General features: G+C 36.0%; 1 protein-coding gene across 2 annotated transcripts in view; it reads left to right on the forward strand.

The window, feature by feature from the left end:
• CDC42BPA (CDC42 binding protein kinase alpha) overlaps positions 1-15,061 on the forward strand; it is a 156,783-nt gene that overhangs the window by 64,721 nt on the left and 77,001 nt on the right. For both annotated transcript variants that reach the window (XM_032215166.1, XM_032215167.1), the window contains exons 6-9: positions 10,835-10,928; positions 12,918-13,118; positions 14,022-14,270; positions 14,817-14,896. In XM_032215166.1, the coding sequence (XP_032071057.1) occupies positions 10,835-10,928; positions 12,918-13,118; positions 14,022-14,270; positions 14,817-14,896 (624 nt within the window). The remainder of the gene's footprint in view (positions 1-10,834; positions 10,929-12,917; positions 13,119-14,021; positions 14,271-14,816; positions 14,897-15,061) is intronic.

A 15,061-nucleotide genomic window follows, 5' to 3' on the forward strand; every position in this document is an offset into this window, starting at 1 on the left:
GCCAAGTTGGTTGAATTTCTTCCCAATCAAGTCATACCAAACTGACATTTAATAGCAGTAGCTGGAGATTAGGGCTATCAAGGATAAAAAAAGGCTAAACCACATGATGAATGATTGACAGAACTAGGTACAGTATCTTTAGTTTAATGAAGAGAATAACTAGAGGTAATATGATAGCAGTCTTCCAGTACTTGAGAGGCTCTCACTGAGAAGAGGGGGTCAACTTATTTTCCAAAGCACATGGGGGCAGGATGAGAAGTAATGGTTGGAAGATCTAGCCTACATCTGTCTCCTTAATTGTTCCCATTGGATCTACTCCTATTTCCAACAAAGCAGGCTGAACAATGGGAAGCCCCCTTCCATCTCTACTGGATTCTCTACCCAGACAGACACCCACAAACATGCAAACTGAAGTCTGTATTTGTACTTGATGATTAAGAAAATGGTTTTTACTGTTCCCCTGTAGAAAGGGAAAACCAGAAAAAGCAAAAAATAATAGATGAATTGGTTTGTTAACTATGCCTGTAAATTCTGACTGAAAGGATACAAGAGATGATAATGAGCAAAATTTAATGATAATGAGAAAAATCTAAGTGCAATATAGATTTCATTTTATTTGTTCATTTGTTTATAAAATCTGTAAGGCTGTTCAATTCAAACATGATAAAAGAAAAGTGTATCCATGTAATAGTAAACAGTACAAATTATGAAATGGTGACCAAGTATATGAGAACAATTTTCATTCAAGTGAAATATTCTATGGTTCTGGCTGCCAACCCACAACCATAGTGTACTCCCAGAGTGGCCACTGCCGAAAGACTCGGCAGCCGAACTCAGGGGTTTGGAAGCCGCAGAAAAAGCCACGCTGGGATGGCGGCAGTGGTGGTGCTGCCCTGGCCCGGCAGGGAGAGCTGGGCCAGGGCATGGCGAGACTGGGAGGCGCGTGAGCGGGGAACAGAAGAGCCGCTCACACAACCCCCCTCCACAACCGTGCAGAGTGCTATTCACTGATCTAGAGGTATTCCGAAGGTGCCAAGCCACAGGAGGGAACGTGCTCATGCGGCTTGGCACCTTTGGAATATCTCTAGGTCAGTGAATGGTGCCGTGCCTGGCTGGAAAGGGGATTTGCCAGGCAGCTACTCATGAGCATGGTCACTGGCATAATAGACATAGGTAGGTAGGTAGGTGGGTGGGTGGGTGGGTGGGTGGATGGATGATTTTTGGAAGTATTTTTAATGAATGCATTATAAGCTTTGAAGTAAAGGAATCCCTTAATCAAGAGTCATTTTTCAATTTGGCATCAGCTCTTAAAGTCAAAAGCTGACATTTTCTGCAACATTAATCAGACCATATTTGGAAAGTTTGTTAGAAGGAAAAGAGATAGCAGTTCTATTTTTCAGGCCGTATTTCTCCTTTTTCTTGATATTTTTCTGCAGTATATTTTGTATATATTTTTAGATGCAGTGCTATATAATTAAAAAAAACGTCAGAAAAGGAGGTGAAACCAAATTTGTCATTTATAGAAAATAGTGTTTTTTTAAAGCTTATTTGTTCTCATGTGCCTCAACACCAATTGTTTTCTCTATTTCCAGTAATTTTTCTTATTTTTATCTTCAGTATCCATTGGATAGTGTTAAAAATATTTATTTCAGTATTTCAAATTGTCAATTATGGTCAATATAGGAATTGTAATCACCATATGGACTAGGCCAATATTCTTAAGAAAAAGCTTATAATCGGCCATATTTTATATTCAATAATTTTTATTTCAAGTTATAAATCTGCAAAACTTAGCATGTGTAATTCATGGAAACCTTGATTGGTGGATAAACATAATTCTAATTAAGTTCAGTCAGAGTAAATTTAGGTATAGAAAGTATTTTCGGTTATGGTGGAAATTAGTACACCAAAATAAGGAACATGTAGCAGAATAGAATGTTCAGTTGTAGAACTCTATAAGATGCCACGTGAAATTATATAATGGAAATAGACTTGTTATAATCTATTAAAATTGATCAGCCTCTGTATGGAATTGACATATTTTGTTTTACATTTCAGTGTACATTTCTCCTCTGTATAAGAACTTTGTGTTAAAAAATAATTAACTTGACCTTCAAAATCCTTCAGAAAATGTATTTACAATCATATATTTAATGCTAGGGCTGGTTTTGAATTGCCCAAACTAGTAAAGTGTTATCCTCTGGCTATGTCTGGTTTTCCCTAATCATTTTGCTTAGTGAGATTTTTGGGCAAAAAGAATATACAAATGTTAGCATCTTTTGATTTGCTTTGAGTTTGGTTAGGACAAAACCACTAAAGTAGGTTGGCTATTAAAAAGAAACATAATTATGGGTCTGTAATTCAAATATATGATTATAGGTAGTTTGTAACAGGGAGTGTCAGAAGTACTTCAGAAGCAAAGTTACTTGAAGAATTGCACTAACAGTTCAAACTAGAAGAAAAATTCTGACCAAGAAAATGATGGAGTTGTCATTAAAATATATGACTAGCAAACCTGAAGAGATTCAGTTTGTGGTCTGTACTCAGCCGTAGAAGTTTACTGAGAAAACAAAACAGACAACAATACAAAAGCCAATCTTTTTTTTTAATCATTAATCACAAAACAGTTATTTAAAAAAAGAGAATCACATTTCATTTTCCAAATATCCCCTTTTTTATAAAATAATACAAATTTTAATAACAATACTAAAAAATAATACAAACTAAAAAAAGAAAAATAGAAGAAAAATAATCCCCTCATTGTGATAATTTTATTATCTTTTCAGCTCACAATTAACAGATATAAAACTCTTAATCTCATAAATCAACTCTTAACTGTAGACAAATCCAGTAACTTCTCCAAGTATCTGCAAAAAGGCCAAACAGCTCTAAAATAATAACATGAATTAACAAAAGTAAAACTCAATATTTAGTATTGAGATATTCTATATCTCAATATTCTATATCCACATTTGGATATTATTTATACATAAAGTGGCATAAAGTATAAACTGCAGGCTGAAATTTAATTCAGGCTGTCATATTAATTCACCAAATATAAATGCAGACTATACAGTACCGAAATTGACTAGAATAAAACAAGGTAAAAAATTATATAGCAATGCATATACAATTTTAAATTTAACTCTTTTGTCCATAAAAATTAATATAGCAAGGCATTATACAATTTGAATAATACAATTAAATGATAATTTAGAAAATAATTGTAAAATCCATCAAAAAGTATAGAATTATTAGAATTATAGAATTTTGAGCTGTGGTAGTGCAGTGGTTAGAATGCAGTACTGCAGGCTATCTCTGCTGACCTCTGGCTGCCTGCAATTTGGCAGTTCGAATCTCATTGGACTCAAGGTTGACTCAGCCTTCCATTGGTCGGTAAAATGAGGACCTAGATTGTTGGGGGCAATAGGCTGACTGTGTAAACCGCTTAGAAAGGGCTGTAAAACACTGTGAAACGGTATGTAAGTCCTATTGCTGTTATAAAACTAAAATCATGGGGAAAAACTGTCATTAATATTAGTATTACACCTAGAGAAAATGCAATGTATAAGCAGGGGTGGGTCTCAAAAATTGTTCGAACCTACTCTGTGGGCGTGGCCTCCTTTGTGGGAGTGGGTTGCTACCCATGTGAGCGGATGGGAGTGGCTTGCCGCCCATGTGACCAGATGGGAGTGGCCTGCCAGGCTGCCACCCATGTGACCTGGTGGGAGTGGCCAAGACGATGTTATTACTAGATATTATTAATATTACTAGATCATTATTAATGGGTAGATAACTGCGGGACATTACACACCCACCCACCCACACACACAAACTATGACAGTGCCAGTGCCACCAAAAAATAAGAATCACCCCCCCAAAAGACTGCCAATGAAACCAGGTTTTCTTTCCTAAGCCTAAGGACAGGAAAGACAAAGTCACTGGAATAAAAACCATCAAGGCAATGTGGAAAATTATAAAGGACATGCACTCACAGAACCATCAACCACCTCAGAATTACCTAAACAACAAGGGTGAAACATACTAAATCTGGCAAAACTGCCTTGCAAGAAACCTGGCCTTCCCATAGAAAAGCAGCCACTTTGAGACACATAAACTTGGTCTGAACACTTAAAAGCAACATATTGCATCAGAAAGAAAACATTTGCAAAAAGGAATAACATTTCTTGTAGTAAATATATTTTATAAACAATTTAAAAAATTCCCCCCAAAATAATTAAAAAAACATATTCTATAAATAAAAGAAATCCTTAAAAACCATTGTTAAGTATTACACCAGCAATATTTTACACTGTAACAATTTTAAGTTATTGTACCAGCCATACTGTAACCATTAGTTCAATCCACCAGGAATAATTTACACTGTAACCATTTCAAACTATTCCACACACAATAACTTAAAATGAAACCATTAATAATATTCCACACACAATAAATTACAATAAAACTATTATAAAAAATTCTATGCACAATACATTTCAAAGTATTGAGTATAGAATTATTTTAAATGGTTTATTTTAATTTATTTTGGATAGAATCTTTTTAAAAATAGTCTAAGACAATTTTTAAAAAAGATTCTATCCAAAATAAATTAAAGTAAACCGTTTAAAAATATTCTACACTCAATACTTTTAAGTAAAACTATTATAAAAAATTAAATTAAATATTATTTTAAAATACATTAAAAAAATAAAAGAAAAAGAACCCGGGTCACTTATCACAGGCAGAATCTGCAGCACTCCGATGCGATGGATGGAAGCAACAGGGAGCAGGCAGGCAGCAGGAACAGGTATGACACTGGACCCTCAGACAAGGCTAGGGTCACTAAGCAGGTCGCCTGGCAGGCTTAGCCAGCCAGGCGAGGCTGGAGAGGGGGGGCGGGGGGCATCCCTTGCGAAAGGTACCACCAGGCCACGACTTTCGCAAGGGAACGCCTGGAGGCCTTGCAAAAGCTAGGCTGCCGCCCCCCCCCCCAGCTTCAGCCGCGTAGTACACGCAAGCCCACGGCTTTTGCGAGGGAAGGCCTGGACGCCTTCCCTTGCGAAAGCTAGGCCGCCGCCCCCCCACCTTCAGCCGCTACCGCCGCCGCTGCTACCAGCGCCCCCACCCGCCTTCACCCGCGTGGTGCACGCGAGCCCGTGGCTTTCGCAAGGGAAGGCCTGGAGGCCTTCCCTCGCGAAAGCTAGGCCGCTGCCCCCACAGTTCAGCCCCTACTGCCGCTGCCGACGCTGCCACCACCGCTACTACCGCCGCCGCTGCCGCTACCCCCGCTACCGCTGCCGCCGCCGCTACCACCACCCCCACCTGCCTTCGGCCGCGTAGTGCACGCAAGCCCGCAGCTTTCATGAGGGAGGGCCTGGAGGCCTTCCATCACAAAAGCTGGGCCACCGCCACCCACCCGAAGCCTCCCGAGTCCCGCCGCTGGGGCTTTGTTGCTTACCTGAGGGGGAAGCAGCAAGCAAAGGCCGAAGGGAATTTTCAAATGGAGGTGAAGCGCGAAAAAAGCTTTGCTTCGCCTCCAGCCCGCTCACTTATTGGCTGGACTCCAGCCAATCAGTGAGCGGCAGGCTGGGCTTAGTGCGGACAGGCGAGGGAGCAAGTTGCGGATGGGCGGGGGAATGAGCGAGTGAGCTGCGACGCGCCGGCAAAAGGGCGCTTTTCAGCGACAAGGGCCAGGACCGGTAATGGCGTTCTTGGAAGTTAATTACTTCCAGGTTCACCGACGAAACGGTTCGTGCGAAACGGTGCGAACCGGGAGGAACCCACCCCTGTGTATAAGGAAGAATGTAATTATTGTTTAAAAAATAGTCAAATTATAATTAGTTTTTGTGTATGTTGTTTATCTGGAAACTATTAATGAAAATAAGACAAAAGTAAGAATCAATTGACAGAAAAGGTATAATAAGTTATTATAAGTAATGATCAAATAGACAGCTGCATCTGAAATATTTCCAAACAGAAAATATCTAGGAAGTGTTTGAAGACAAGTAATGACATATTGTGCGAACTATGAAACTGTATTTGACAGTTTGAAATTGAAATTATTTGTACTTATTGTAATGAAAAAGAAAGCAATTACTTCATATATTTTTATTTTTCTTATTTTTTCTTTTTTTAATTTTTATTTCTGTTTTTTTTTTTTTTGCACTTTCTCTCCCCTTGTTTTTTTCATTCTTTTATATTATTTTAGTTTGTATTAGTCTTTTTTATTTATAACTGTTTAATAAAATTATTTAAAAAACAAAATCATTAATTTCATTCTCTTATTTATTTTCAGTCATCATATTTGGTTTACATATAAATACAGAAAATATTCCTGGTGCTAGATTCTTGGTTTCATATGGAATTCTAACTGTGTTGAAGGCGTTTTTCTTTAAGCATTCACCTGTTTATCTTATGTTTAATTTTATTATTTGATTTGGACCTTCATCTTTTCTCTTTATTTCTGCACTATAAATTATTACAGTAACAGTTATTTCCACTTCACAGCCACATATCTCTTTCACAGGGGCTGATGTACATAAGCTAAACTTCCCTTTTGCTGGGATATTGGGAGGATGAATTAAAAGAAAAAACCAAGTCAATTCCTTCTTAAAGAACGTTCTTGTTTACTTGATCATTGTCCTTTTCATGTTATTGTAGAAGAGCAGAAATAGGCTAACTATTTAGGCTCCAAAGATAATATTTCTTTGTGAGTTTGATAGATCTAGCTTCTTTAAAGAAAGTCATGATCACATTGTTATAAATAAATCAATTTGATTTCACTTGAGGCAAAGACGAATGTTGCATAAGACAGACACCACAGCACAGAAGGCCCAGAATAGTAAAGTATTTAGTTGAAAGGGAATACGGAAATAAAGGCATATAGATATAATAATTGTGTGAATAAGTTTTGATATATTATACTACTAATATAAGAAAACATTCGTAACTCAGGTTGAAATGAGGGGTCCTTGGTGCTCTCTAAGATTGGTTTTTTTGTTGTAGACATTTCAAAATTAGTAGCATCATCAGTACTGGTAGGGAATGGGGTTTGTTCTCAGTTTATATTCTAGTGGCTTGCCCTATCAGTGTGGGTAGAAGTGGTCTTAGTGGTTCTTTGGTTGGACTGTTTATTGTTAGCTTTTTCCTTCATTGGGGTATTATTTACTACTTGATTGGTGGTCTGATGTTAATCTTGGTATTAATCTCTGGTGTTGATTGTGGTGGAGAGGGTTTTTTTGACTGGGTATGCTCGGTCTTTAAGTTTAGGTTAAGTCTTTAAGTTTACGTAAAATGTTTTGGAGGGCTTTAAGTGGTTTTTGTGCTATACTCATGCCATGTGATTCTAATAGTCTGTTGGTGGTTTCTGAAATGTTTATATATAAACATATATCATGGCTCTTTATGTCTGAGAGCCGAGTGGCGCAGTGGTTAAATGCAGCACTGCAGGCTACTTCAGCTGACTGCAGTTCTGCAGTTCGGCTGTTCAAATCTCACCGGCTCAGGGTTGACTCAGCCTTCCATCTTTCCGAGGTGGGTAAAATGAGGACCCGGATTGTTGGGGACAATATGCTGACTCTGTAAACCGCTTAGAGAGGGCTGAAAGCTCTATGAAGCGGTATATAAGTCTAACCTGCTATTGCTATTGCTATTGTTATTGTTTAACTCTGTTCACTGTTCCCCAAGATTGAGAGAAATCTTCCACCAAATGGGTGGTTCCATTCGTTCCTGTTTCTTTTTTTTCTCCCTCTCTTTGAGCTGTTTTTTTTTAAAATCCTATGGGGCTTCTTTCCATTGATCTCTCAGCTTGCTTTCTCTCAACTTGTGGCTACTTGGTATCCTACTGATTTCTTCTTGCCATTGGGAAAAACTACCAAATGACTAAAAAGATGAAGGCACGGGCACTTTGCATTGACACAACCTGTGAAATATTTTAAAGTTAACATGTCTGCAGATAATTGAGGTAAAGTTTATTTCCATCTCCTTTCTATTTATTGGAATATGGAGCATAGTTCTATTCATACTTATTCAAAAGTTGCCTTTATTTCAGTATTACTTATTCTCATGTAACTATGTGTGGGATTAGACTTCAGGTCAGTTTATTCATGTCCTTCAAATTCATATTCTACATGCATTCTGCATTCCTCATTCAATCCATGTATAAATGGTTGACCGCCATCATAAATAATACTTATTAACAGAAAAGATTTGCCAGTTGTGCCAAAATAGAATAGTGGCAGAGGTATTTAGCCTATTTTAGTAAGACGTAAAAGAGATGAAAAGATAAATATATAATACTGAAGTTACATTATCAGTATCATATCAACAATTTATATCAATCATTAGTATTAACAATTTGTATCATAGCAGCTAAACATATTTTGTATTCCTCTATAGTTTCTCCTTTCAGGATGCATTTGACAGATGGTATTCCCAGATGAATGTAGCATTTTTAGCAAAATTACTTTTTCTACTTATTTATTGACCAACAACTTCTTGTTCAACACAAGTTCAGAAGCTTCTGTGTGCCTTAATTAATAGATTGTACCTAATCTTTAGACCATGGTGAAGACTTATGATATTGATATTAGCAAACATTTCACTTATATTTTGGTAGTTAAATATTCATTCAAACCATTGCTATGTTATCAACTAAACTTCATAAAATATGGTTATCTCTGTTCGTTTCCCCTCTCTGTCTTTCTTGCTCTAATTTTTACTTTTGAGGCTATAGCCACACCAATAATAAATACTTATATTGTTAATGTGATATAATATGCAAAATTATAAAATAAATTTTATTTTTCAGTTTTCTAGATGCAAAGTAGCTAGTTTAGAACCCTTGTTTAATGTTATAAAAAGCCTTCATTCCTGGCCCATAAATAAGGCTTAGCTATCTTTTACACTAAGAAGATACAGATAGTTCTCATTAGTAGCTGTTTAGTGACTTTTCAAAGTTATAGTGGTGATGAAAAAGTAATGTTTATGATCATTCCTTGTATTTATGACCTTTACAGGTCTGTAAAGCAAAGGAAAGCTAAAGTAAGATCATAAGCATAGTAGCAGTTTCATTTAGTGACCACTTCCACTTAATGACCAAGTTGCTGGTCCCAATTGTAGTCTCCCAAAAAAGAGCTTCCTGTATAGGTAGTTATCAACTTACAAAAGTTCATTTAGTGACCAAAGTTACAACAGCACTGAAAAAAGTGACCTATGATCATTTTTCACACTTTTGACCATTGCAGCATCGCCATGGTTATGTGATTTACATTCGGATGCTTGATAACTGACTCACGTTTATGACTGTTGCAGAATCCCAAAGTCATGAGATCCCATTTTGCGACCTTCTGACATGCAATGTCAGAGGGGAAATTTAACAACCACATTACTAACCTAACAACTGCAGTGATTCATTTAACAAATGTGGTGGGAAAAGTAATAAAATGGAGCAAAACTCACTTAATAAATTTCTCACTTAACAACATAAATTGTGATCGTAAGTTGAGGACTATTTGTACTTTGCAAAAGTCAGTCTTGTTTAGCAACAATAATAAATTGCCTTCAATATATCATCAGTCACAGACAACTGTACTTCACATTATTAACATGGCCTAAATTAAGCTTGGAAGCAGCAGGATAAAAATCAGCAACAGGGAAGAATACCCAGAATACTCGTTTCTGAGGTGGAAAAAAATTCAAGAGTTGTGTTCCACGTTGTGCTCATGGAAGATAGGAGGGTATTATAGCAGCCCAGAGCATAGGTTTAATGGCTAATAGGTAGGGTGGGATATTTTTTTCTAAGGCTGAGGTTGGATGTGATCATTTATTTAGTTCTGTACGTAGGTCTTTTCATTTGGTTATTATATTTGTTTTCAAAGTAAAAGATGTGTCATTACCCAGATACCATAGGCTATAGTTCTCTTTATCTGTGCTCAGGTCAATGGAAAATTAAACAATAACTGAAGGGTTTCATGCTGCATCCTCTCCCTGTAATCTATGTTATTGATAAGGAGTCAAAGTGAACAAATTAATGTCGAATATGACTCATAATGTGTAATGCCATCATATTAGTACTTATTTTATAAGTCCTAATAACCCCTAGATTTGGATTTCTAGTTGGATGTTGCTTCCTCTGCTAATAAAGGTATCCAGGAAAGGTACTGTGAAACAGCATTTAGAAGCTATAACACCTCTATATTTACAACAAAAATTATGAATCCAATATGTAGGCAACACTTTATCATCAATAACAGCAACAACAACAACTAGAGAAGACACATTAAATAATCAACAACATCTTTGAAGGAATAAAATTTACAAGGGAAGAAGAAAACAATGTACAGCAATTATATTTGAATGCACTTACACTTATCTATCATACTCAGTGTATCTAAATTTTGAAGCATTATAGTAGCTTTATGTTTATTTTTGTGCCATACTTCAATTATTTTTTTTTTTAAATTTACAATGCAATATTAAGTTATTTTTAGAAAGTACTTTATAAAATCTTAGAAGACATTTATGATCTCCTCACTGAGACAGGGTATGTATCTTGTAATATTATTTTTGATGCAGCACTTACATGCCTTATTTAAAAGTACAAATATTGCAGTTCACTACTATTATATCATTAATATGTAAATGTATACAGATTTTAATTGATGCACATTAATTGATAGAAATATGTGATTCAGGTTTCATCAAATCATGATTAATTTGCAATATGCATTTTAATTTCAGGTGTCGCCAAAGTGTTTGAAATGCAAAATATCTTATTAGACTGATAAAATGACACTTAACATGGAATGACCCAAATGAATTTTGTTCACAGGGATATCAAACCAGACAATATCCTGATGGATGTGAATGGACATATTCGGTTAGCGGATTTTGGTTCTTGTCTGAAGCTGATGGAAGATGGAACGGTAAATTAGATTTTGTTTTTTTAAAGAAATAAACAGTTAAAATGTAGCTTCAGACATCTTTAATATTTGATCCTTGTTAACCAATTCAGTTTTGAGATTATATTTGATATAAAGAAATGTTGTTTGCTAAATTATTCTTTTTGAGCAATTGTGTTACAGCTGTAATAAAAACCCATTTTAATTCTTCTGGTTAGATATACTATAAGATTCATTTACTTTGCACTCCTTTTATGTTCTTTCACCAAATATCTTACTTTACCATCATTGTCCATAAATATTTAATAATTCCCATTATCCTGTGAATCTTTCATTTTTTATAGAATTTATGTAGTCCTATATCGTAATGCCTACCATATGTTTTGTTCTGTCACTGATCTATTTCACCATAGAATTTGGGTACTGAGTGCATAATTTAGATGCTTTTATTGTAGAACATGCTCCTTTCTATGGATTTTGTGTCCTTAAGCAACAAAGTTGGGTAGTGAAAAAACCTGCAGTCAGTTTTACTTTTTTTTTTGTTAATTAATAGAACGTTTTTATTATTAAAGAATTTTATTTAGTAATAATGAACAAATATTCAGATATATCAAAGCATGTTTTTTGAATATTTCAGCATTTTAAAATATAAAAAGTTTCTAGTCCTACTTACTCCCTCCTACTGACTCAAACCTGTAATTTTTCTTGCAGTCTGCCTCATGTAATGGTCTTCTCTGTGATTTGTGTTGTTTCACTATATTTGAATGTTATCTGTATATTCTCTCCTGCTCCCAATCTTTGAATATAGTTTTCTAAAATATCAGAAACATGTGAAAAAATATCATAAATCCTGTTTGCGTTCTAAAAATACAGCTACTTAGTGTCTGCCAAATCTGTGATAAAATCCAGAGCCTACTTCTGCTTGTTTGCAGCAATCTGTGTGTTCTAATATTTCCTAGCCATAACTCATAATTAGGTTAAATATCTGGTTCTATATCACTTGCTATTATTATTACTTTTTGTTTACATGGTTCACCGACAAAAGGGCGAACGACAAAACCACGCCCGACTAAACCGCGGTGACAAAACCGCGTGTTCTAAAGTGCTCCGACGAAGGAGCGCTAAATCGCGCCAACAACAGTGCGGCGACAGAAGCGCGCTGTAAAACTTAACTTAAATCGCCCTTCTGCCGACGCGCTGTTGTAAATCGCCCTTCTGTCGACGTGCTGTTGTCAGTACGTTGATGACGTCGCGGTTTTAGCGACACAGTTTAGTCGGGTGCAGTTTTGTCATTCACCCTTTTGTCGGGTCACGTGTTTACATCATTCCCAAGTAGCCAGTGGTGGGTTCCTGATCCCAGTGCAACCGGTACAGTGCAACACGGACCGGTGTCCTCCACATGAGTATGCGCAGCACGCAGGCACACGTGTGCAGTGCACGCATGCATCCTTACCTCTTCTGACGCCTTCGCAAGCCTCCACAACGCTCCAGCTGCTCAGCAGAGCGTCACGCAGGCACCGTGCACTCCATGCGCCGAAGAGCTCAAATACAGATAAGGAGTTTGGGCAGACAGGTGGGCCCTCTGGAGCACTATACCGCAACGGTACCCGGTGTTCCGGGCAGGCACTGGTACGCCCATACCGGGGTGTACTGCCTGCAACCCACCACTGCAAGTAGCGAAGTATTGTATATTTTTGAAAAAAGTGCAAAGTTTTGTGCAAAGTTTGTTAATACAATCTTTCAGTATTTGATTCAATCTGAAAGAAATAAAAGATTGTACATTGATGTGGGATTTTTCTTCACTGCAAGTTCAGGAATAAAATAACAGCTATAGATAATAAATGCCAGATTGCTAGTAGGATTTTTAATCTATCATGGTGGAAAACATTCTTCTTTAATTCCATCTACTCATACCTATCACTACTTTAAATATAAATGGATCTGTTCCGGTACATATAGAAATAGAAGTAGTATTATGGGTAATGTTTTACTGTGAAATAATAATCCCAACAGGTTCAGTCTTCAGTGGCAGTTGGAACACCAGATTATATATCTCCAGAAATTCTGCAAGCCATGGAAGATGGGAAAGGAAAATATGGTCCCGAATGTGATTGGTGGTCCCTTGGAGTTTGCATGTATGAAATGCTTTATGGAGAAACACCTTTTTATGCTGAATCTCTGGTGGAGACATATGGAAAGATAATGAACCACAAAGTGAGTAAGCTATCCTTGTCTGTAGGAATGAATGACAGCATCCAAGGAATCTAGAATTGTTTTGCTTAGTGATATAAGTTTCCATGTGTCCAAAAGAATGACAAAATTAGGAAAAGATCATTAATGCAAACAAATGTTGTTGTGAGGTTGAATTTCACTTTCGGAACTCTGTTGTTGAGTGCAGTCTCCAAAATTGCAACCAAATAGAAATGTTTCATTTCATGTGACAAAAGAATAAACAACATTCTCAGACAGTATTCATATTAATTGTACTGAGTTAATTTAATAAGCACTATTTTATCCTTTCTCTGCCAACCAAAAGATAAATATGACCACTGACCAGAAACAAGGATGTCTGCTTGTTAAAAGAGGTTCAATCATTGTTTCAACTAGACTGAATCTGTCAATTTTGGTTTTTCTTAGTTTGTTTCCGCCTTGACAATTATTTTACAAGAATAGTATGATCTCAAATTTTTACACATCTTCCTGGAAATTTCATTTAATGTACCTCTTATTTTTTATGGTGCAATTCCTAGTATGCGTATCATTTTTCAAGACAGGTACTGTATCTCTGATATAAAATATTCTGTGCATACTTTCCCAAAACATATATTTTATGAATTACTAAGTGTATAACAAAATTCTAAAAACTCTAGGTTTCAACATACAAGTGTTGAAAATTTCTTACCAATTTGTGCTTATACTTCTGAATAAATTCTTCCTTGGAGAAAGTGGTAATTCACATTATGTGGCAATATATTTGTACTTGATAAATTTAAATATAAATGTACCCATACAGAACCTATGGGATTTTGCTTCTTGGGTTGGTGTAGTTAGTTTATGGTTTTTTTTGTAAAGTAGTTAGCATTAGTTTATTAATTAGTATTCTTTTTTTCTTTTAAGGAAAGATTTCAGTTTCCTGCCCAAATGACAGACGTGTCTGAAAATGCCAAGGACCTAATTCGAAGGCTTATCTGCAGCAGAGAACATAGACTTGGGCAGAATGGAATAGAAGACTTTAAAAGCCACCCATTTTTTTCAGGGATTGACTGGGATAACATTCAGAACTGTGAAGCACCTTATATTCCTGAAGTCAGCAGTCCAACAGATACTTCAAATTTTGATGTAGATGATGACTGTTTAAAAAATTCTGTAAGTAATAAGAGGAGAGTGTCTTTTAATATGTTACATTGATATTTGTGTATTTATGTATAAAATTTCTATCTAATTTTTTACTAATACCCCAATCATTATTTAAAAGAGGCAGCAAAAGAAATTTGTAACAAACAAACAAATAAGTAAATTAAAATTACTGATTTACACTACTATCAAAATGTATGTCCATTGGGTCACTGAACAATTACAAGTTTTCATTAATTTCTAAAATAAGCAAAAATGGCAATCAGACAGTCCAAAAAAGAGGTTTCTTCCCCTCCCCTGGTTTTTCTTGTTTTCTCAGCTTTTTGTTCTGTACTTTTGGTGATGTAAACATTGCTGGAAATGAAACATTGAACCAGAATTACTTTTACATTACCATAAAATGACCAAGGAAGCCAGCGGTAGTGTTTCTGTGATGGTCTTTTCAAATCTGCTACTTTTTCTGAACCAGAATACCCATTGTGCTAATTACCTGAAATTAATACAAATGGATTAACCTTTTCTAAATTAATAAACTCTTCTTGTTCCTTTAAACTTCAGGAGACAATGCCGCCGCCAACACATACTGCATTTTCTGGCCATCACCTGCCATTTATAGGATTCACATATACAAGTAGCTGGTGAGTGACCTGTTTGTTTATACTAAATCATAATAAAATAGCTCAATTATTTTGTGATTTAAAAATAAAATAGAATTAAATGGAAGTATTTGTAGTACAGTTGTAGTACAAAATTCATACGTTGAATGGCACATTGTTTCCATCTTCATAGTAATAAAGAAAGTG

This window comes from Thamnophis elegans, chromosome 4 (genome assembly GCF_009769535.1).
Source record: "Thamnophis elegans isolate rThaEle1 chromosome 4, rThaEle1.pri, whole genome shotgun sequence".
Classification (NCBI taxonomy): domain Eukaryota; kingdom Metazoa; phylum Chordata; class Lepidosauria; order Squamata; family Colubridae; genus Thamnophis; species Thamnophis elegans.